Source organism: Mustela erminea, chromosome 7 (assembly GCF_009829155.1).
Source record: "Mustela erminea isolate mMusErm1 chromosome 7, mMusErm1.Pri, whole genome shotgun sequence".
In the NCBI taxonomy this organism is placed as follows: domain Eukaryota; kingdom Metazoa; phylum Chordata; class Mammalia; order Carnivora; family Mustelidae; genus Mustela; species Mustela erminea.
The window spans coordinates 139,749,406-139,772,565 of record NC_045620.1 but is presented as its reverse complement, the minus strand read 5'-3'; the positions used below and the strand labels follow the sequence as shown (position 1 = coordinate 139,772,565).

At 52.2% G+C, this 23,160-nt stretch overlaps 2 protein-coding genes across 9 annotated transcripts in view; one reads left to right on the top strand and one right to left on the bottom strand.

Annotated features, from left to right (window-relative positions):
* Window positions 1-13,057, bottom strand: part of EIPR1 (EARP complex and GARP complex interacting protein 1) — a 127,774-nt gene extending 114,717 nt beyond the window's left edge. For 2 of the 3 annotated variants that reach the window (XM_032353439.1, XM_032353441.1), the window contains exons 1-2: window positions 12,842-13,057; window positions 95-178 (exon numbers count right to left, since the gene is read on the bottom strand). In XM_032353439.1, the coding sequence (XP_032209330.1) occupies window positions 95-178; window positions 12,842-13,042 (285 nt within the window). In that variant the 5' untranslated portion in view covers window positions 13,043-13,057. The remainder of the gene's footprint in view (window positions 1-94; window positions 179-12,841) is intronic. The other variant, XM_032353440.1, reaches the window with a different exon arrangement.
* Window positions 13,058-16,154: 3,097 nt separating this feature from the next.
* The window catches only part of TRAPPC12 (trafficking protein particle complex 12), a 72,222-nt gene continuing 65,216 nt past the window's right edge, over window positions 16,155-23,160 (top strand). For all 6 annotated transcript variants that reach the window (XR_004288086.1, XM_032353434.1, XM_032353435.1 and 3 more), the window contains exon 1: window positions 16,155-16,331. Coding sequence is in view for 4 of the 6 variants with exons in the window: in XM_032353434.1 (XP_032209325.1) it covers window positions 16,167-16,331 (165 nt within the window). In the remaining 2 variants the exon portion in view is untranslated. The remainder of the gene's footprint in view (window positions 16,332-23,160) is intronic.

Sequence of the window (23,160 nt, the reverse complement as noted above, 5' to 3'; positions counted from 1 at the left end):
CAAGTGTTGCTTGAAAAAAATCAAGAGCAAAATTATTATAAAAGTAAGAACAGGCTTAGTAATTAACATGTATACATTTGTCAAACATAGTTACCTGATTATCATATTTGAGAGACTGCGTCCCGACCAAAAACCGAATGGCATCTGTTTCTGCAGTCTGAGGTGTGAGGGCACGTGCCTGTGGGAGGGAAGGAAAGCGCACACACATTTAAGCAGTTCGACTTGACAGAGCTTAGAAGGCAGTTACCTTCTCTGCGGCTGCTGGGGTGGCAGTAGTTCAAAGTGCCCACTAGGCAACTCAGAAATGTGGATGCAAGGCCTTCAACTTTCGTATACATTGTGACTAACAATTCCATTCAAATGCATACATAGAAACAATTATAAACGGGCACAGAAAATAAGCAATAAAATGTAAATGGTATTTTTAATGAAACCACAATTTTCAACGGCAACAGACTGGTGGAACAAATCATCCTTCAACAGTGCAGCAGAAAACCGCCCCCAGCAATGGCAGAAGAGGTGGTTTAAACCAAGCTCTGGCAGAGGGCAACCGTTAAAATGAAACAAAATACTATGAATTTGTTCCAAGGCCTCCTTTAAGGAGCTCCCACAGCGAAGAACAATCCTGGGAAGGAGCAAAGCATCGAGGGGCAAGCCTGACCTCCAGCCCGCTCTCAGCTGCCAGTCCAGAAGGGTGGCTCGCAGCTGACACCAAGGAACACTTCTGACGGGCCCCTGGACTGAGGGGACAAACACGGAGTGCAGGGCCCGCCCCGGAGAAGGGGCCGGCGGAGAGCTAACAGGCAGGGTTGGGGTCCTGGAGGGCGGAGGCCAGGAGTAAAGGTGTCAACCCGCACAGAATGCTGCTCCAGGTCATCGTGGTCCGCCACTGGATTCTAAGTAACTGAGCAGACAGGTGCTCCTGGGCCGGCGAGACCCGCCCATCCTCTGGAGGAAGACAAAGACCTCCAAAGGTTCTACAGTTTTTTTCACAATGTCAAACGCTCAATCAAAAATAACTAGTCCGACACCCACTCAAAACCGAATGATTAAAAGCCAAACAGCAAACAACAGAAAGGCCTGCTGAGCATTCGGATGGTCAGGCTCTGGGCAACCAGCTGTAGAACATCAGGCTTTGTGCACAGGTTTGCCGGGAACACTCTTGGGAAGGACACCATGGGGGGAGCAGGAGCGAAACATGAAGGAAGCAGGACTGGCCAGAGGACGCAGGACTGGCCAGAGGACAGGGAGGCCAGAGCCGGGATGGCTCCTCAGAGTGGAGCCATCATGGCCAGGCCCATCTGCGACCCTGCCCCCAACCCCACCAATCAGTCGTTGGCAGCAGGCTCTCCTGGAGGGGGTGTGACTTAGGGCAACGTGGCTCTGCTCAGCTAAGGGCAAACTCTAACAGCACCCACCGAGAGCTCCCAGCCACCCATAATCCCAGAACCCGCTGCATTTCCCGAAAGAGGAATCGGGGCGGTGCACCACAGCAGGAATTACGACACCTGTGCTTAATATTGTCAATAATTAAAAGACCAAATAAAAAATTTCAGGTGAAGAGTCTGAAGCCTCAAAGGAAAAGACTGTTCATAACTGGTTAAGGTTCATGGGACAAACAACCAAACCCACATCTCTTTCAGTACGACCAGGAAGTGGGCCAGGACCAATCCCTCCATCCCCACGGCTCGTGCTCTGATGCCCGTGGGAGGAAAGGTGGCAGCATGAGAGGGACGCAGGAAGCCCGTGGGAGGCGCAGGTGGCTGGCAGGGTGGGGGCAGCGGCTGCAGGCGCTGGAGATGGAAGGAGTCCGTGGACCAAGGAGTACAACAGGCCCCTCAAGAAGCTAGAAAAGGCAAGGGAACAGATTGCCCCCGAGCCTCCTGGGAAGAATGCAGCCCTACCAACGCCCTGATTCAAGCCCCATGAGGCCCACATGAGGCTTCAGAACTACAGAATTGTAAGGTACAAGGCGCTGTTCTTTAAAACCATTAAATTGGGGCACCTGGGTGGCTCAGTGGGTTAAAGCCTCTGCCTTCAGCTCAGGTCATGATCCCAAGTCCTGGGATCGAGCCCCGAATCAGGCTCTCTGCTCAGCGGGGAGCCTGCGTCCCTTCCTCTCTCTCTGCCTGCTCCTCTGTCTACTTGTGATCTCTGTCTGTCAAATTAAGTAAATAAAATCTTTATAAATAAATAAATAAGTAAAACCATCAAATTGGTGCTGACTTGTTCTAGCAACGACAAGAAACTGATACCACCACGCAGGCCACTGTCCACATGCTCTCTTCCCACATGCAGCTAGAAACAGCCAAGACGTCCCACGTCCTCCTCCACCACATCTTATTCCTACATGTGTTTCTCAATTTCTTACTCACTCTTCCTAAAACAGGGTGAGCAGGACCCCTGGCGGACTCAGTTAAGTGTCTACCTTCCGCTCAGGTCACGATCGCAGGGTCCTAGGCTTGAACCCCGCATCGGGCTCCCTGCTCAGCGGAAGTCTGCTTCTCCCTCTCCCTCTGTGCCCCTCCCCACTCATGTGCACGTGTTCTCTCTTTCAGATAAGTAAATAAATAAATCTTAAAAATAAATAAATAAAACGGGAGTAGATTAACAGTATAGCAGCCATCCTGACCAGTCAGTCTGTCTCATTTTTTTTTTTTTTTAAAGATTTTATTTATTTATTTGACAGACAGAGAACACAAGTAGACAGAGGCAGGCAGATAGAGAGGAAGGGAAGCAGGCCCCCTGCTGAGCAGAGAGCCCGATGTGGGACTCGATCCCAGGACCCTGAGATCATGACCTGAGCCGAAGGCAGCGGCTCAACCCACTGAGCCACCCAGGCGCCCAAGTCTGTCTCATTTTTGACTTGGTTTCCACAGCAGGGGTGAACAAGACCTTTTCAGTGTCCACTGCCAAAAGGTTTGGAGACAACAATTTCATGTCATGCTCTCAGAAAATGCAACCACAGCCCTATGTCCCTACCCCTCCTCACAAAGGGTTGCTGGCAGAAAAACGTTAACTATGAGAACACGTCAGTAACAGCAAGAACATACATGTCCAGAGCAGTACCCACATTATGAGACGTCAGGGCGAAGAAATCCAGTCTCGCCAACCTGCCTACAACCTGCTCAACAGAACTGGACTGCAGTCGCAGACCTCTTGGCAAAACTGATGAATTCTTTGTGAGTCTATACACCTTCTGCCAAAAATACACCAAGTAGAACTCTGCACGTGATACCAGCAAATCCACAGATGCCCTGAATCCTGCTAATTCGAGCGCCGCTCACTTAGAGTAAAAGCACTGGTGAGGAAGCACCCACACCATTGCACAGACAAAGCCCAGCTGCTTGGAAGGGAGAGCCCAGGTCAATGGAGGGGATGCGGGACAGGCTCCCCCTTCAAACAAGAACACAAAGACTCAAATGGAGGTACATGACATCACCCCAGACAGAAGCCTGAAAGCCCCTAAAACAGGGCCCAGAAGAGGACTCATCTGAGAGAAATGATTATTTTCCACGAAAAGACTCGTTCATGCTTCGAGTCAGCAAGTGCGAGCTGACTATGTGACCCCTGCACCGCGGCTACGCATGGAAGGTGCCACGGAGGACAGGACACTGGCCCTGCCCTCAGGAAACAGATTCGCAGGAGACAGTGGACAAGACCTAAACACAGCAGGTGGGAAATGACTATATCTCAGAGCCCCTGGCCCAGACCACGCAGCAGCAAATCAACATTGATCAAAACACACCCATGAGCTTGACTTCCGGCAGAAGACAGCACTAAGTGCCATCACCGGAAAGCAGGGAGAAATACGCTGTGTTAGTTGCCATGAGATGGAATGAAAGGCCAGCGCAGACCTGCAGGGGCTGCTGAGGCCATCATGAGCCAGCATCCAACCTGCTTCATCCCGAAGCAATTTACAGAGCCCGGAGCCAGAGCCCGGAGCCGCAGCCCTGGGTAAGCATGCAAGGAAATGAAGTCAAAGAGCTCGTGTGTTTCAGAGACAAAAGCTGCCACAGTTTAGAAAAGCACCATGAGTTTGAGACTCTGCATGCTGTCACACACAGCAAGCCCCTTCTTTTTTAAAGCACTGAAGAGGAGGGGCACCAGGGTGGCGCGGTCAGTTAAGCGTCCACCTCTTGGTTTCAGTTCAGGTCGAGGTCTTGGGATCGTAAGATCAAGCCCCACGATGGGCTCCATGCTCGGCTCGGAATCTGCTTGAGATTCCCTCTCCCCTCCCCTGCTTACATGCATGTACGCTCTCCAAAATGAGTAAATAAAAATAAAAAACGGAAGAGAATTACTCTTACCAAAAAAAAAAAAAAAAAAAAAAACCTGAATCTTTAAAAATTACAGTGAAATCTCAAAAACATTGAATCTAAGATCGTTTTAGTACTTTATTAGGTTAAAATAATAATAACTTAACTCTGGCCATTTGGGTGACAGATATGTGTCCGTAATGCTGGTCTTACGATGAAGGGAATGATCAAATGACCTTCTTAAATCTAGTCATGGTAATAGTTCTGAGGTGCTCCAATGACCTCGTTATTACAAGATCAAATTTTAGGTATAATAGGCCATAAAGCATCTGCATGTATTTTACCTTGGTTCATCTTCATAACACAATGAAGGAAACCCAAAGTCAGGATGGACAATATTATTGCTCCTTAGAAGATAAAGACGCTGAGGACCAGAGAGGTTCGGTGACTTGGCCATGGTCACAAAGCCCCTAGAAGAAGCACCCGGACTCCCAGCCAGTTCTCTTTCTGCTGTGGTGACGTGGGGACCTGGCATAGGTAAGATACCTGTACACGGGACTGAAGGCAGAGCACGGTCACGTTGTTATCATTCTATACCCTGTTCTCAAAAGAAAGGCCATGGCATGTGCCTGACACCGCTGTCTTCCCCGCACCTCGCCGTTCAGTGAGTCGACCCAGGACGCGGCAAGTGCAGATGCCGGGGAGCCAGGCTCTCGGTGGGGAAGGTCCCCTCCACGAAAGGGCGGCAACCCCAGGCCTCCCCGGACTCGCTGCGCACTGAGCCATCCCTTGGGCGACTCAAAATTGTCTTCACGGGCTTATTAGTCCGAGCAAGTAAATGCTCCCTCTGCTGACCATCCAGCCCCGCTGCCCATCAGAACTTCGCCCCCGCGAGCCGCGCCCCAGGCAAGCACAAGGCGCAGCCAAGGTGAGCAGGTGGAACAGAGCCGGTGCTTTCCGCGGTAGAGACCGGGCGGCTGGACCTTCTATCGGAAGCGGTCTCCCCGCAGAAACAGCCTCTTTTTTTTTTTTTTAATTTTATTTATTTGACACAGAGAGAGAGAGCACAAGTAGACAGAGAGGCAGGCAGAGAGAGAGGGAGAAGCAGGCTTGCCGCTGAGCAGAGAGCCCGACGCGGGGCTCGATCCCAGGATCCCGGGATCATGACCTGAGCCGTAGGCAGAGGCTTTAACCTACTGAGCCACCCAGGCGCCCCAGAAACGGCGTCTTTACCGCGAGCTGCCCCCCCTCGCTGTCCCCCCCGCCCCTAGGAAGACCAAGCAGGAAGCCGGCGACCACCCGGCGACCTTCCTCACACAGCAGCACCTCCTCAGCGCGCGGCAGATCACTTCCACTTCGCAAACAGAAAGAAAGTCAGAGCAAAAAGGAGGCAGAGCCCCACTTCTTCACTCTGTACTAAGTAAACACCTACTTCTCCGCCCCATCTCGCACCCCCAGACCGCAGAGGTCCAGAGTGCAGCAGAGAAGCACCAAAGCTCTTGAGCTGCTCACGGAAAACTGGGGCAACAGCACTGCTCCTGGGGACGAAGGGGCCACACCACACATGACCACTGGTCCATTCACTCACACCCTCACTCGTGTGCGTGCCAAGGCTGACCTTTCAGCCCCACCAAGGGGCTGCCACCTGTCCCTCGCCCACTCTGCTCTGCCCTGCCTGCCCCTCTGGAGCCCCTAGTGCAACCCAGCCCCGTCGAACAGCGGAAAACTGGCCTCACACTGGAGCAGCGACACAGAAGGCATCAGCTGGCCTCCTGCAGAGGTCGCCACCTGCCCTCCTGCCCAGGGAAGGGGAGCCCCGCTGCCCACGTGCTGCAACACTGGGCAGCCCTCTCCTCTGTCCCTCTTTTCTACTCTGATTTCTTCCCCTAACTGGGAAAATCAAGTCACACACACACCCTCGTCCTTTGAGAATGTCTTACCTTGACTCCTTGGCTTCTCAAGCTGCTGCCCACCTCCATTCTTCCATTCACTGCCACGCTTAATGGCGGCGTAGACCGGGGGAGCCTTCCCCGACCCTGAGCAGTTCCTCCCTTCTGCTGACCTGGCCTCCCTGCAGCCACCCCGCAGCGCTGCTTTCCCTGCGGCCCCGGCCCCACAGCCTCAGGCACCCCTGACGAGGGACCCCTCTGTCCTCTGGTCCCTGAGGACCCCGTCCATCACCAGGGGTTTCCTTGCTCACACTGTGGCTCTGTGTCCCGGCTCCATCCTGACTCTCCCTGGGCCGCACTTCCCTCCAAGCAAATCCCCCTCCCACAGGCATCATCACTGTAACCAGGCCAGTGGCCACGCCCACTAATCAGTAATCAGGTCCGTGGCCAGCCGGGAGGCTCACTCCCTAGGCCTCACTGCACTGGCCTGAGGCCCCTCCCCAGGCCTGCCTGCCCTCCTGGCTACCAGCCCGACCCCTCCCACCCCTGCCTACCAGGCGGACCACATAGGATCCCCTAGCCCCATCGGGCCCTCCCCAGCTCCTCTCCAGCCGCGCCACCACCCCTCCCTGCTACGTTGCTTGAACGGCATTTCCACAACCACGTAGCCAACCTGCCTGACGTGAGGATTTTCACTCCAGCTCGCCCTCCACCTTCCGACCTCATCAAGTCAAATCGGGACCTCAGGTTTCTGAGCAGTAGGCTGAAGTCTAAATTTTGCTCTTCCAAACTCTAGGGAATAGAACAGCTAGTGACCACAGATCGAAAAACACGAACACGACACAAAAGCAAGAGGGAAAGTGAAAGCGGAGACAGAGACCGTCTTCAATGAAGCCAGAAACATCTATAATCCAAACACACACCGTGAAGGAAAGACTCGAAGGCAGAGGTCAGAGCCGGGGGGGGGGGTGGCTGAGGAGGGCCCTGGCAGCATCCCCCTCCGGCCCCGCAGAGATGGCAGCCCCGTGGGCATGGGACGGCAGCACAGGGGCACGGCTGGTGGCAAGAGTCAGAGCAGGCCGGGCAGGCGAGGCATCCCGTCTGGAAGCACTCTGGTCACCCAGAGGGGAGGGGGTGCTGCACCGTGGGCAGCCGGACTGGGCTGCAGATTCCCTCACAAACCAGACCCAGGCTGCAGCAGTTCCCGCCAGCTGGGGCCAGCTCCGAACCCGCGTACAAAGCCCACAGCAGCTGGACAGAAAGGCTCGCCCACAAGAGACCAGGATCAGAGGAGCCCAGGAGCCCTGCAAGGGCACCACCAGGAAGGGCAGCGAGGCAGAGCGGCCGGAAAAGCCCTCAGAAGACACACACACGCCGACCACATGCTGCCACAGGAGAGCCAAAGCTCTCTGTACACACTACACATGCACACACTGTGTGTACATGCTGTACACGCAGCCAGGCCTGTACGACCCAACAGAGCAGTCCTTCTCCAACAGGGACAGAGGAAAAACGGGAGAGAAAAGTACACGGGGGAAACCAAGGCACAGCTTGGAGAAGACAAGGCACGACGACCTCAGCTGAGGTCTGGGCTCACAGAGCTCACCGAGGGAAGCATAGAGCCACCACAGGAAGGACCCTCGGACGGACCCCCACTCACAGCAGACGATGCGGGCGGGGCTGAGAAAGACCCAAAAAGTTCCAGGTGACAAAGGACATCAAGTGCAGAACCGCACAATACCCAGAAAACAGTAAGATTGAGAGGTCAGTGCTCAGAAAGAGATTCACAGTCTCGATGCTCACGTTACGAAAACAGAATGACATCAAATAAAGTAGGCCGGCGACTGAGGAGTCTTGGAAGAACACCGAAGGCTGCTCGCCTGGCGTCCGCTGCGCACTGAGGCCTCCAGGAGGGAGGGCTGCTGGGCCGTTTGCTTCCTGCCGCCGCGTCCCAGGGCACACAGTAACGTCTGGCACACCGCAGACCAGAAGTACTGGTCGACAGAACAAATGAATGCATTTCCTAGGAAAGCACGAATGACCAAACCTAACCTCAAAAGAAAGGAAGCAATCAGAAGAGCTGGTGACCACAGATCCAAAAGCCAGTGTTGGGAGAGCACCCGAGGCTCAGGAATGGGCAAGGCAGACACGGTCAAGCCACTTCAGTGCGATGGTCACTCAGCAAGTCTGCTGGAGGACTAGTGGCCCTTGCAACCACAGAAGGTCGTCTTTTTCTTTTTTGAAAGATTTATTTATTTATTTGAGACAGAGAAAGGGGCAGAGAGAGAGAATCTCAAGCAGACTCAGTTTAGCGCAAAGTCCGACGCGGGGCCCTATCCCATGACCCTGAGATCATGACCTGAGCTGAAACCAAGAGTCAGACACACAACCGAGCCACCCACGCACCCCAAGAAAGTCTTCTAATGCGCAAAGCTTCAAAGAAATAAGTGTGCAGGAGAGAAATAATCTTGTTTGTAGAGACTTTTGAATAGTCATAAAGAACTACGGTTCTGTTAACTAAGAATTACAGATTAAACTCAGCCTGGGAAGGTGATTTCTCCTGCTCAGAACACTGAGAGTGTGTGCAAGGTATCAGAAGTCTCATTCACACTATTTCAAAATTCAGACCATGCTGGAGAAACACCCATAACAAAAATCACGATCATAATTAGCATAACGCACACAATAGTCAAATACACAAATCCATAAAATGTAACTGTAAGATGGCTTTGTGCTAAAATGTGTCACTGTTAAACTGTGTGGTCTCTGTGCCTAGTCTGGGAGCAGTCAGTCCGGTGACCATCTGACCACGGTTACTGGACATCCTGTAAAATGACTCTCCTCCCTTTCAGGAAAAAGCCGTAAACTCTGGCGTGGACACGGTGGTATGTATATTCCTTGTCTTGTTATTGTAAATAGACTCTGGTCATCATCTCGCAAAGCAAGTACGACAGGGACAGCATGTCGGGCCAGGATCGTCTAGACTAGTAAGAGAAACACAGGACAAAAGGACGCAAGACAGGGAAGTGGGACACCCAGCAGAGAACATGCAGGGGTACCAGCACATGGCCAGCAAGCGCACCATTAACTAGGAAAGTCGGGGCATGCATATACAAAAATAAGGCATCAAACTTAAAATTCCAGGTGCCTACGTGGCTCAGTCATTTAAGTATCCACCTTCAGCTCAGGTCATGATCCCCGCGTCCTGGAACTGAGTCCCACATTGGGCTCCCTGCTCAGTGGGAAGCCTGTTTCTCCCCCTGGCTGCTGCTCCCCCTGCTTGTGCTCTCCCTCTCTGTGACAAATATATTTTAAAAAAAATAAAATCTTTATGAATGAATGGTAAAGAGAAGAAACAATTCTAAGTTGAATGCAGTTGTCAGGGAACCGGGTAAGATGGAAAACGTTAATGACAGGCAATCAGATAAGATGCAGGTAAGATCCTGCAGATCTTAATCAGATTTTCAGCAATCTGACTCCTTAAAAGACAGTAAGAATTACTTGGATTTTCTTTTTAATTTTCAATGCACAAAAATGGAAAGAACTAGGAGCACCTGGGTGGCTCGCTTGGCTAAGTAACTGCCTTCGGCTCAGGTCATGATCCCGGAGTACCAGGATCGAGTCCCGTATCAGGCTCCTACTTCCATGGGGAGCCTGCTTCTCCCTCTGACCTTCTCCTCTCTCATGCTCTCTCTCTCACTCTCTCTCAAATAAATAAATAAAATAAAAAATAAAATAAAATAAAATCATAAACACACATCAAAAGTTGCTTTCTACGAGCTAAAAGATGTCAATCACATATCATAATGTTCCATACACAAACGTGCCCTGCATTTTTATTTTAATGACCCCTGTGTGGTGCTCTTCTGACTTTATTGACATAGAAGGAACTTATTTTATCCTTGAGCCCCATTACCTCAATCATTGGTCAACAATCAGATCCTCATCATCTTTTATTGTTTTTAAAGATTTTATTTAAGACAGAGAAAGCATGGGCACACACACAAGCAGGGGGAGCAGCAGGCAGAAGAAGGGGGAGAAGCAGCTCCCTGCTGCACAGGGAGCCCGCTGTGGGTCTGGATCCCTGGACCCTGAGACAATGACCTGAGCCAAAAGCAGGCGCTTCCCCGACTGAGCCACCCAGGAACCTCCAGAGCCCTACCTTCTGAAGTAAAGTGCTCTCCACAGTGATGTGAATGTCACTGACAACCAAAAACCTCCACTGTGACTTCCAGTTCTTTTTATGTTTACTCTAGTATGGATTCTGCAGATTCGAGAATTTCATGGCCCACGTAGTGTCCAAAGTAAAGAAGAATAAAAATCTGCTACTTCTTTTAAGATAAAGGAGAAATTCAGATAAAACATTTGATGCCCAAGGCAAGGATCCACTCCTTGATACTAATCCCAGGAAATAACATTTGTTATCTCAAAGATCCAACACTGAAGATCAAAACCTCTGTTATTCAGGCCATTTCTTAAGGAGCTAAAGAAGTGATTAGGGACAGTGGAATCAGATGCACACTTTAGGAAGTACGAGGTCAGGGACCCTCAATCTCCCCACAGGCTCCCTCCGCATGTGGCCACACGCGCACCTTTTCCAAGGGAGAGCAGTGCAACTTTGTAGTTAAGCGGCTTTGAGGTTGGCTTAGTTTTAAAGCCTGTCTAGGTTAGAATCCCAAGTTTATCGCTTGCTGGCTAGGTGGGCGTGGCCCACAGAAGAGCATCTCTAAGTAGGACTGCGAGAGACGTTAAGTCCAGGCAGTCTTCAGCAGCACACAGGATTGCTCTTAGAAGCTGCTAGTTAAGGGGCGCCTGGGTGGCTCAGTGGGTTAAGCCTCCGTCTTCGGCTCAGGTCATGATCTCAGGGTCCTGGGATCAAGCCCCACATCTGGCTCTCTGCTCAGCGGGGAGCCTGCTTCCTCCTCTCTCTCTGCCTGACTCTCTGCCTACTTGTGATCTCTGTCTGTCAAATAAATAAAATCTTTAAAAAAAGAAGAAGAAGAAGAAGCTGCTAGTTAAGGCAGTCTTGGGTGACTGAGCCTGCGGCCAAAAGCTAAACACAGCTCATTCCTCATAGGACACTTTGATACTGCCTTGTATGGATTTATCTGTAAGAATTTTTTCTTATTCGGGACGCCTGGGTGGCTCAGTTGGTTGGACGACTGTCTTCGGCTCAGGTCATGATCCTGGAGTCCCGGGATCGAGTCCCGCATCGGGCTCCCAGCTGCATGGGGAGTCTGCTTCTCCCTCTGACCTTCTCCTCGCTCATGCTCTCTCTCACTGTCTCTCTCTCTCAAATAAATAAATAAAATCTTTAAAAAAAAAAAAAAGAATTTTTTCTGATGATAATAATTAGAACATTTCCTGAGTGTGTATTATGTGCCAGGCAATGTTCTAAGTGCTTGAATTAAACGTATTAACTCATTTAATTTTCCTAACAGCCACAGGGGATCCAAGCTCATTTTCCCATTTTACTGGCAAGCAAACGAACCCAGGGTTACAAGGTAAGTGTTGGAGACAGGATTTAAAGATTTTATTTATTTATTTATGAGACAGAGCTCACAAGCAAGCAGGGCAAGGGAAGAGGGAAAGGGAGATTGAGAGAGAGAGAGTCTCCAGCACATTCCCCGCTGAGTGGGGAGCCCCAGGCAGGGCTGGATCCCAGGACCCTGAGATCGTGACCTGAGTGGAAATCAAGAGTGGGACACTCAACCAAGTGAGCCCTCCAGACGCCCCTGGAGCCAGGATTTAAACTTCAGGGGCTATGGTGGTGCCCAGGCTTTTAGTAACTAACACCACTGCTGCCCTTACTGTAAGCTTCTTGAAACCAACGAGCATTTATATTTCTTAGTTTTGTCTTTTTTTTTTTTAAAGACGCTTATTTACTCATTTGAGGAGAGAGCGAGCATGAGCGGTGCAAAGGGGCAGAGGGAGAAACGGACTCCCCGCCGAGCAGGGAGCCCTAGGCAGGGCTGCCCCCCAGGACCCCGAGACAGGGCCTGAGCGGAAGGCAGACGCTTCACGGACTGAACCACCCAGGGCCGCGTTATTTCTATTGTTAGCACACATCTGGGGCACACGATTACGTTATCAAGTACTTCACAGGGCAGTGAACTGTGTCTTTTGTCCGTACCTGTCCCTGAGTGCCTGAAGGCTCCCAAAGCCATCTGACGCGGTGACGCCGACGCAGGGCTCTACCAGGCCGGCCCAGGGCGACCCCGCTGCCCTTCCGCAGCCGCCGAGCCCTGCCGCTCCCTTCTCCACGCTCCCCGCACACGTCCCTGCCGTCCCGCTCAACTGCCCGCGCACCGCCTCGCCGCTCCCCCGGGGGGACCCTGCGTGACTACTACGGACCGCCACGGGGAGCGGCCGCGCAGAGCACGGGGGTCACGGAGGGCAGCGCCGGGCACGGGACCTGGCGCGGGGCGGTAAAGCGCTTCCCGCCGACCTCTGCGCCGCCCCCGCCCCGGAACACCCGCGGACGCGGCGCCCGCCCCAGAACTGCGCACACGGCGCTCGTGGGCCGCGGCGCTGCGCCCTCCCTGCGTCCCGCAGGGCCCTGGGCCTTCCTGGACAACCGAGTCCGTTAAAGGCGCTCCCCGCAGCCCCCCGGCCCTCAGCGGCACACGGGGGCCGGGGCCGCGCCAGCCGCGCTCTGCAAACGGCGCGGCCCGGGGGCGCCCCTGGACGCACCTGGAACTCCAGCCCATAGATGACGGGAGCGTCGTCCTCCATGCTGCGGCCGCTCACCGCGTCAGGCCTGTGCTCAGAACCGGCGCGCCTCGGGCTCAGCTCCCATTCATTCCCGCCCTCCCCGGAGGCCCAACCTGGAGGCCTTCTGGGCCCACCTCGGCTCCCGTAGGCATTACTTCCTGTATTTTCCTGATGCGTCATCAATACGCTCCTCTCCGGCTGCCAATGGAAACGGCCCGAGGCTCTTGCGCATGCTCACTTGACTCCAAGCGGGTTCTCAAACCCTCTGGCCGCAGGAGGCGGACCCGGCGGGGAGGAGCCTGGGCCGGAGCCTGATCTCCGGGGGCGGAGGAGGGGTTGGTCGGTAGGACACGAACCGGCTGGGTTGGTGGGCGGGCGTCCCGCAGACGTCCTCCGCCCGGAGCCCTCCCTGCTCGGTTCTCCCGGACGGAATCGCTCACCTGGCCCTGTGCCGGGGGGTTTGTTATCATCCGTGCCCAGCAGGGCGCAGGGACGGACGCTTTACAGGCTCTGCCTTGAAGTTCTTGGCTCTAACCCTGCGCCTAAGGTAGCATTCTTCCATCTTAGAGATGAGAGGCTGCAAAACTGACAGTGGACGGCACCGAGGTAGTAAGTGGGGAGCTAGGACGTGTGCCTGGTCTGTGGACTCACCAGGGCCCTGCCTAGGATCCCTGTCAGTGGCCGCGCTCACTCAGGCCGCAGGCAGCACCCCTCCCGGGGAAGGGGGGAGGATAAGCAGTGCCAGTCCTGCGCCAGGGAGTGACCTGCACCGCTGGCAACATCTGACCAGCATTTGACTCTGAATAGGAACCTGCTGAGAAGACCCTGGGTTCCCTGGGGATGTCCAGAGATGGTCCTGGAGGACACTGCTTAGACAGCATTCCTTGACTACGCCTGCCTTGACCATGTCCTCAACAGACAGAAGGGAAACTGCACGGAATCCCAAAATGCCGTAGGAGAACCCCCTTCACTAAGCTGGGTTCCTCTGCTTTCCGGGACCACACACCTCTCCCACTATTTAACTTCCATCTTCATGGCAAATGGCAAGGTTTGGAACAGGTGTATGAAAAGGTGCCCAACATCTCTGATCAACAGGGAAATACAAACCAAAACCACAGTGAGCTGTCACCTCACATCTGTAAGGATCACTAGTACCAAAAAGTCAAAAGACGGCAAGTGTTGGCAGGAAGCAGAGAAAAGGGAACCTTCAACATGCTGTCAGTAGGCATGTAAACTGGTACAGCCACTGTGGAAAACAGGATGGAGGTTCCTCAAAGAGTTAGAAATGGAACTACCATATGTTCCAGCATTCCCAGTTCCGGGAGTCAAAGGAGATAAAATCACCACGTCAAAGAGACATCTGTGCTCTGATGTTCACTGCATCCTTAGTCGCAGCAACTAAGACAAGGAAACAATAATTGTCCATAGACAGATGAATGGATGAAATGTGGCACACCCGGGCACCCCCCGCAATGCACACACGCACAGTGGAATGTTATTTAGCCTTAAAAATGAAATCCTATTGATGAGGGAGCAGAAGGCTGGCTGAAAACAAAGCAAAGCTGGCACCTTGCACCCCCTCTCCACCCGCTCCCCTCGGTAATATGTGCCACATTCCTCAGGCACCCCTGACTGCCCTAGAAGGAAAACAAATAGTTAACTTGCAGAGATCACAATCCTACAAGGCAGGAGTCTTCCTTGGCTTACAAATGTCCTTGAGTTGTACAACAAAGAAGTTACCCTATCAATACCCCAATTTCCAAAGGCACATAACTCAGTTCCTCAAGCCCTAATGTCGCCCTCCCCTCCATAAAAACTGAAGGAGGCTGAGGTAGAAGGAAAAGTAAATAAATTTCTTCTAAACCCAAATCTCACTAACAAGGACGCTTGATAGCAGGAATGTAACATTCCACCAGGAGACTCCCAATTGTCTTTATGTTAGTGCCTCATTAGAGGGAAAGTGGCCTTGGTTTGATAGTAACCAGGCCTTCAATATCCTGACAGTCTTCTTTACCCCAATAGCCCTTCTGAACACCCCTTTGTCCTCACCTACCCAACTCCTGTGTATATAACCAGCCACTGCTCACATGCCCAGTGAAGCATCTCCGTCTGCCCACAGGTCCTGTCCCCATGCTCTAATAAACCACCTTTTTGCACCAAAGATGTCTTAAGAATTCTTTCTTAGCCGTTGGCTCTGAACCTCACCTAGGTTCTAGAACTTCATCACTATCATTTGCTAAACATGGATGAATCTGGAGGACATTCTGGTAAATGAAATAAGCCAAACACAGAAAGACAAATACTGCATGAGTGCACACCTACATTTGAAATATGGAGGGGGAAAAAAGCAGCCTTTGAACTCGGTGTAGGAGTAGAATGGTGTTTACCAGAGGCTTAGTGGTAAGGGGAAAGCAGCAAGTGATCAAAGGATACAACTTTCCAATTATAAGGCAAATAAGTTCTGGAGACCTGATGTACAGAACGATGATTACAGTTAATAATAAGATACTCTATACTTGAGACTTTTGAGAGTAGGTCTCAAGTGTTTTCATCACACATCCACAAAAAAAAGTAACATTGGGGTGATGGATGTGTTAATTTGATCGGTTTGGTTCTCATTTCACAATGCACACGTGTCAAGACATTACATTGTATGCATTGAATAGGTACTATATTGTCAAAAATAAAAAATGTAATCACATATGAAAAGAAAATAGAAATGGTTTTTCTCCGCTGTATCCTAGTGCCTAGTGCTCTGCCAGGCACAGTTAATACTCAACAGATATCCCTCAAACAAATAAGGAGCCCTCAGTGATTGCAGTAAAAAAATCTAGGAAGCAGCGGCCCAGATTGCAGGACCCTATTCGCTGTGTCTGATCGCCTGAGACTAAGCTGTGGAGCTAAGAGAAAGCACTCTCACACGGCCGGATTAAATGGACCCACGTATGACTGATATCATCACTGCCATCTTTATCATTAATGTTGTTACACAGGTAGTCCGGGTACACAGCAGGAAAAGTAGAAAATACTGATAAGCATAAAGAAAAAAATTCTAAAAATAAGTATTTCCTGGGCGCTCTGGCCAGGAATACAAAGAATAAAATGAAAAGGCCTAGCCTTCTCTCTCCCACCTGCCCTTCCCGCTAGATCCCAGTAGTCTGAGTGTCAAACTAATTTCCCTCCCCACCCCCAGGGATGACGCACTGGCCCCGCCCATTCCCCGCCCCCAGCATGGCCCGGTGCAAGGTCCTGCCCACCGCAGCAGGAAACGGAAATCTGCTGGGCGGCCGTCCCTGCACTGCGCATGCTCGTGCGCATGCCGCGGAAGCGGCTCGGAGAGCGCGCGCAGGCGCAAAGGCCGCAGGAGGGACAGGGTCCAGTCCCTACTTCCGGTCTGCGTCCGCCTTCTGCCCCGTGTCCGGTCGCCGCGGCCGCTGAGCGCCTCCGCAGTCCCCGGGGCAGGTGGCAGGTGAGACTCAGGGCCGGGAATGTGGGGAGGGGGTCGGGTCGTCCCTAAGCTCAGCCCCGCCGGCCCAGAGCCCGGCCGCTCGGGAAAGTCCCCGTCGGCGGCCTGTCCGCTCGCCGCCGCTGCTGCGGGGCCGGAGGGTCTCCTCTCCCGGCGCCCGCCCTGGGGGGCTCCTCCGCGGGGCGCAGCTCGGTGACGCCTCGTCCTGGGGGTCTCCTGCAGGCCCCGGCTGCGGCCCTCGGGGAGCGCGTGGCCGGGGCAGCGCCGGAGTCCGCCGTCGGCCCTTCGTGGACGGGCGGACCTGCCGACCGAACGCGGTGCGGGGTCCGTTGCGGCGGCGCCGCTGTCGCTGCGCGTCCGGGTCCTCCCGGAGCCGCGGGCGGGCGGGCCGGAGCGGCCGAGGGCGTGCGCCGCGGGCACGGAGAGCGCTTGTTTCCCGGGACGCCTGGGCGCGGCCGGCTGGCCCCGGCGGACGCGGCCTCCCGTCCCCGCCGCCTCGGGTCTTCCCGGCTTCTGGCGCGAGTTGGGCGCGCAGCGGCCGGACCAGACCGTGAGCCCGGCCGGCTGCGGTGGGGTGGGGGGGCGGGGGCGGGCCCGTAGGGCGGCTCGGCGGCGCGGGGCCTCGCCGTTGCGCCTGCAGCGGCCGCGCCGCCGGGTGGGCCGCTCGGGGCCGCGCGCAGGGGCCCCGCGCCCCGGGTCGTGTTTATGCCGGTGAGCGCGGTGTGCGGGCTGCGGGCGGAAGTCACTCTGCAGGGTCGCCGAGCCGTGAGGCTGCGGCGCTAGCAGTTCTTCGGAGCTGGTGTCCGGGGCTCGGGGGTCTGACCCGCAGCCTGCCAGGGGCGCGGGCAGAAACCTGAGTCAGGTGCCCCGGCGTCCGGCAGGGACAGAACGCCTGTGCCAGGTCGTCTGGTTCTCTCGGCGCGGTGAGTGGCCCTGCGCAGGGGAGGACCGTGCGCGGGGAATGCCCGATCGGGCGGGTCCTTCACGGGGGCTTCTGGAGCGTGCGGGTCGGCCTCCCACCCGGGCTTCTGGAGTGTGCGGGAGTCGGACTTGCGCTCCGCGGCATCTGTGTCGGCGGAAACAGGGTTTACGTTTTCGCGGCCTGGGGAGGGACTTGCGAGTCCAGCGTCCCGTCCGGAAAGGGACCCTGAGCTACTGCGATTTTCCTTGTTGTTCCTGGGTTGTCCCTAATGAAACTTTATTTCAAATAATCGCTGACAAGTTAGTACTTTAAAAATGCCGTAAGGAGGGGCGCCTGGGTGGCTCAGGTACGCCTCTGCCTTCGACTGAGGTCATGACCGGGCTCTTGGGATCAAGCTCTGTGTCCGGCTCCCTACCCAGCAGGGGGTCTGCTTGTCCCTCTCCCTCAGCCCCTGCCCCCACCTCGGCCCCGTCTCTCTCTTCTCAGGAAAATAAAAATCGTAAAAAATATATAAATGATATAAATGATCTTTGGCTTCAAGAAGCTTACTCTGTGGGGCACCTGGGTGTCCCAATGGGCTAAGCCTCTGCCTTCGGCTCAGGTCATGATTCCAGGGTCTTGGCATGGAGCCCCCCATCAAGCTCTCTGTCCCACGGGGAGCCTGCTTCCTCCTCGCTCTCTGCCTGCCTCTCTGCCTCCTTGTGATCTCTGACAAATAAGTAAATAAAATCTTTAAAAATATATATTTTAGATAAATTGATAAACACAGTCGCTGCGTCTGAGTTTTATCTTTTGCCTACCTGACCTGCAGAAAACTTACATTTCTACTCTCAATAAATAAGTTTTCCCAAAACTCTCTAGGAGCTGTCATTTCTAACAATCTGCCTGTTTCATAGACTTTTTTTTTCCTAGAAACTCGTTGTTTCCAATGTCTGATTCTTTACTGCTGAAGCAGCTGTTTCTTGCTGTAAGTATCCCGTCCACAGAATGAGTGGGTCTTGCATAGTGATTAGCTTTCTCTCGTTCCAGTGAATTGTGGGAAGTAGCTCCGTGTTACCTGCACAGTCCTAATCTGGTGCCCCCATTTTGGTCTGTCTCTGTGTCTAAACACGTACACATTCACCGGACTCATACTTATTTTTGCGAATTTTGAAGTAGAACTTTCTTCAGCCTTCCCTGTACCTAAGGACAACAATGTGATTTTTCCAGTTCTGATATTCTTTATCTTTTCCTGTAATTGTATCAGACCTTTTCTTATAGCCTGTGTTACTCTGCCGCGAACTGTTGGTGTAGTATTGGGATTTCCGGAGGTACAGCGTGAACCGTTTTCATTCTGAGAGAGGCTCCGAACCAGCAGTTAACCCAGCTGTAGTCTCTGGCATCTCCCAGGCAGCAGGCGCTGTGCGGGGGGCTGCGATGTGTCCGTCCTCGTGAGGATTAGTCGGGAAGGACCAAACTCCGTTCCTGGCGGTGTCATTTACTGCCAGTGATTTGTTTTGTTTTGTTTTAAGATTTTATTTCTTTGGGGCGCCTGGGTGGCTCAGTGGGCTAAGCCTCTGCCTTCGGCTCAGGTCATGATCCCAGGGTCCTGGGGTTGAGTCCCCCATCGGGCTCTCTGCTCAGCAGGGAGCCTGCTTCCCCTTCTCTCTCTCTCTGCCTGCCTCTCTGTCTACTCGTGATCTCTGTCTGTCAAAGACATAAATAAAATCTTAAAATAAATAAATAAATAAATGAATAAATAAGATTTTATTTCTTTGACAGTGACAGAAAATATGAGCAGGGGAAGGGGCAGAGGGAGAGGGAGAAGCGGACTCCTCAGGAAGCAGGGAGCCTGTTGCAGGTTCAATCCCAGGACCCTGGGATCGTGACCTAAGCCAAAGGCAGGTACTTAACCCACTGAGCCACCCAAGCACCCCTACGAGTGATTTTATTATTTTATTTTAAAGATTTTATTTTAAGTAGTATCTGTCTGTACCCAGTGTGGGGTTCAAACTCACAATCCCAAGATCAAGAGTCATGTACTCCATTGACTGAGCCGGCCAGGCACCCCACTACCAGTGATGTTAGGCGAGTCCTGTCACTGCTCTGATTCTCGGGGTCCCCTTCTGTGTACTAGGGCACCGATGACATTGCGTTCAGCTACTGCCCAGGTGAACGGAAGTTGTGTTTATTGTTCCCTTGATCTTCCTGCCCAGCCTGTGCTGTGCAGAGAGGACCCCGGAGACGGCCCCACGTGTGGCAGCCCACCCATTTGTTCATGTCCTCCAGGCAGCCTCCAGTCAGCCTTGCCGTGAAATAGTACCAGAAAAAGGCTCTTGTTCCTTTTTCCTTTCATTTTTTACTCCTTTGTAGCTAATCAGGTGAATATGTAACAAATGGGGAATTAGTCACTGTGCTGGATAAGAAACTTCTCCAAAGTGTTTAACTTTGATTCTCTACTTTAAAGTAATCTTGTTTTGGGTGCCTGGGTGGCCCAGTGGGTTAAGCCGCTGCCTTCGGCTCAGGTCATGATCCCAGGGTCCTGGGATCGAGTCCCGCATCGGGCTCTCTGCTCAGCAGGGAGCCTGCTTCCTCCTCTCTCTCTCTCTCTCTGCCTGCTTCTCTGCCTACTTGTGATGTCTCTCTGTCAAATAAATAAAATAAAATAAATCTTTAAAAAAAATAAAAATAAAAATAAAAATAAAGTAATCTTGTTTTTAGGTCCCAGGGTGACCAGGCTGTAAAAAGGAAGGACAGCTAATTTGGAAAACTGTGGAAGTGTTGACAATGAACCACTCTTATCTAGAGATCAGCTAAGTATAGTTTCTAAAGGTCAAGCAAGCTTTTTTTTTTTTTTTTTTTTTTTTGCTAGAGAAATCCTCATCTTTTTTTTTTTTTTTTAAGATTTTATTTATTTATATGACAGAGAGAGATCACGAGTAGGCAGAGAGGCAGGCAGAGAGAGAGAGAGAAGCAGGCTCCCTGCTGAGCAGAGAGCCCGATGTGGGACTCGATCCCAGGACCCTGGGATCATGACCTGAGCCGAAGGCAGAGGCTTAACCCACTGAGCCATGTAGGCGCCCTGAGAAAACCTCATCTTAATTGGACTTTGTTCACTGGAAGAATATAACTATCTACAATAGCTTTTTTTTTTTTTAAGATTTTATTAATTTATTTGACAGAGAGGGAGAGAGGGAACACAAGCAGGAGGAGTGGCAGGCAGAGGGAGAAGCAGACTTCCTCCTGAGCCGGGAGCCCCCTGCAGGGCTCCATCCCAGGACCCTGGGATCCTGACCTGAGCTGAAGGCAGACGCTTAACGACTGAGCCACCCAGACCGCCCCATACAGTAGCTTTTGCTAAGAAAGTTCTTCAAGAAAAGAAGCACATTTTCTTTAGAATTCAAACTCCTTTTTTCAGTCTGTGGCCTCTGCCACCCTGTGTCAACCCAGTGTTTCAACTTGAACCAGCCCCAGTTTCTCCGCTTCCTAGTGGCACAGCTTTGAGCGGGCGTAACCTCCCTGAACACCACTTCCTCGTCCGCACGGTGAAGGACATGGTGGCGCTTGGACCACAGGGTGGCTGTGAGGACCGAGTGAGACACATAAAACCCTCCGAACAGGGCCGAGCCAGAGTACACCCAGCAGCTCGTCTGGCTCAGTAGCCCTGGCGGTCAGCCTGCCTCGGGGAGGGGACTCTGTCGCGGTCCGGCTTCTCTTTCTTGGGCTCAGTTCAGGCAGACGACATCCCAGGGAGGACGTCAGAGTGTCTCGGCTTCATGGGAGAGGGGTCTGCAGCTGGGCCAGGAAGAGCAGGGACGGCGCGTCGTTACTTCATTGTGCTTTCACACTCATGCTGTAACCTGCGACTTTCCACACCCGGCCCCAAAGCTGCTACAGCTCTTCTTTTTTTAAAATTTCTTTTCAGTGTTCCAGAATTCATTGTTTTTGCAGCACACCCAGGGCTCCATGCAGTCGGTGCCCTCCACAGTACCCACCACCAGGCTCACCCAACCCCCCACCCCCTTCCCTCCAAAATCCTCCGTTTGTTCCTCAGAGTCCACGGTCTCTCATGGTCCGTCTCCCCCTCCGACTTCCCCCCATTCAGTTCTCCTCTCCATCTCCCCATGTCCTCCGTGTTACTCCTTATGCTCCACAAGAAAGTGAAACCATATGATAATTGACTCTCTCTGCTTGACTTATTTCACTCAGCATAATCTCCTCCAGTCCCGTCCATGTTGCTACAGAAGTTGGGTATTCATCCTTTCTGATGGAGGCATAATACTCCATAGTGTGTATGGACCACATCTTCCTTATCCATTCGTCCATTGAAGGGCATCTTGGTTCTTTCCACAGTTCGGTGACCGTGGCCATTGCTGCTATGAACATTGGGGTCCAGATGGCCCTTCTTTTCACTACATCTGTATCTTTGGGGTAAATACCCAGTATTGCAATGGCAGGGTCATAGGGAAGCTCTATTTTTAATTTCTTGAGGAATCTCCACACTGTTCTCCAAAGAGGCTGCACCAACTTGCATTCCCACCAACAGTGGAAGAGGGTTCCCCTTTCTCCACATCCCCTCCAACGCACATTGTTTCCTGTCTTGTTAATTTTGGCCATTCTGACTGGTGTAAGGTGGTCTCTCAGTGTGGTTTTGATTTGAATCTCCCTAATGGCCAGTGATGATGAACATTTTTTCATGTGTCCCACTATAGCACTTCTCCTGGGAGAATGTCACAGGCACGATCCGTTCAGGTTTCCCCACCTTTTATAACCCAAACCGGACATGTGGACCCATAGATCACTACACACGCACACTGCAATAATACAGCTTTCTCCAGACATGCAACCCAAGCAGACTCAGCCATTGTCCCTACTGATGTAAATCCACAAGAACTGCACCAAGGCTGGTAGCTAGGCTGGAAGGCAGGCAACAGGGCCTTTGTGTTTCATTGGCTTCTCACCTACTCTGCCAGCTAAGAATAAATAAAATAATAATAAGTAAAAGGCCGGCGACCCCATCCCTGTTAGGAAAGCTAGTATGAGAACAGGAAGTAACAAGTGTCATCAAGAATGTGGAGAAATTGAGGAAAACAGCATGGAGGTTCCTCAAAATGTGGACAATAGAACTGCCCTATGACCCAGTAATTGCACTACTGGGTATTTACCCTAAAGACACAAACGTAGTGATCCAAAGTGGCACGTGCACCCGAATGTTTATAGCAGCAATGTCCACGATAGCCAAACTATGGAAAGAACCTAGATGTCCATCAACAGATGAATGGATAAAGAAGATGTGGTGTATATACACAATGGAATACTATGCAGCCATCAAAAGAAATGAAATCTTGCCATTTGCGACAACATGGATGGAACTAGAGCGTATCATGCTTAGCGAAATAAGTCAAGCAGAGAAAGACAACTATCATATGATCTCCCTGATATGAGGAAGTGGTGATGCAACATGGGGGCTTAAGAGGGTAGGAGAAGAATAAATGAAACAAGATGGGATTGGGAGGGAGACAAACCATAAGTGACTTTTAATCTCACAAAACAAACTGAGGGTTGCTGGGGGGAGGGCGGTGGGGAGAAGGGGGGTGGGGTTACGGACATTGGGGAGGGTATGTGCTGTGGTGAGTGCTGTGAAGTGTGTAAACCTGGCGATTCACAGACCTGTACTCCTGGGGATAAAAATATATGTTTATAAAAAATAAAAAATTTAAAAAAAAAAAGAATGTGGAGAAATTGAAATCTTCGTATTCTCTTTCAGGGAATGTAAAATGGTGTAACTACTATGGAAAACAGTTTGTTGGTTGCTCAAATAATTAAAAACAGAACTGCCTTACGATTCGGCAGTCCTGCTTCTGGGTACATACCCAAAGGAATTAAAAGCAAGGACTCAAAGAGATATTTGTACACACGTGTTCATAGCAG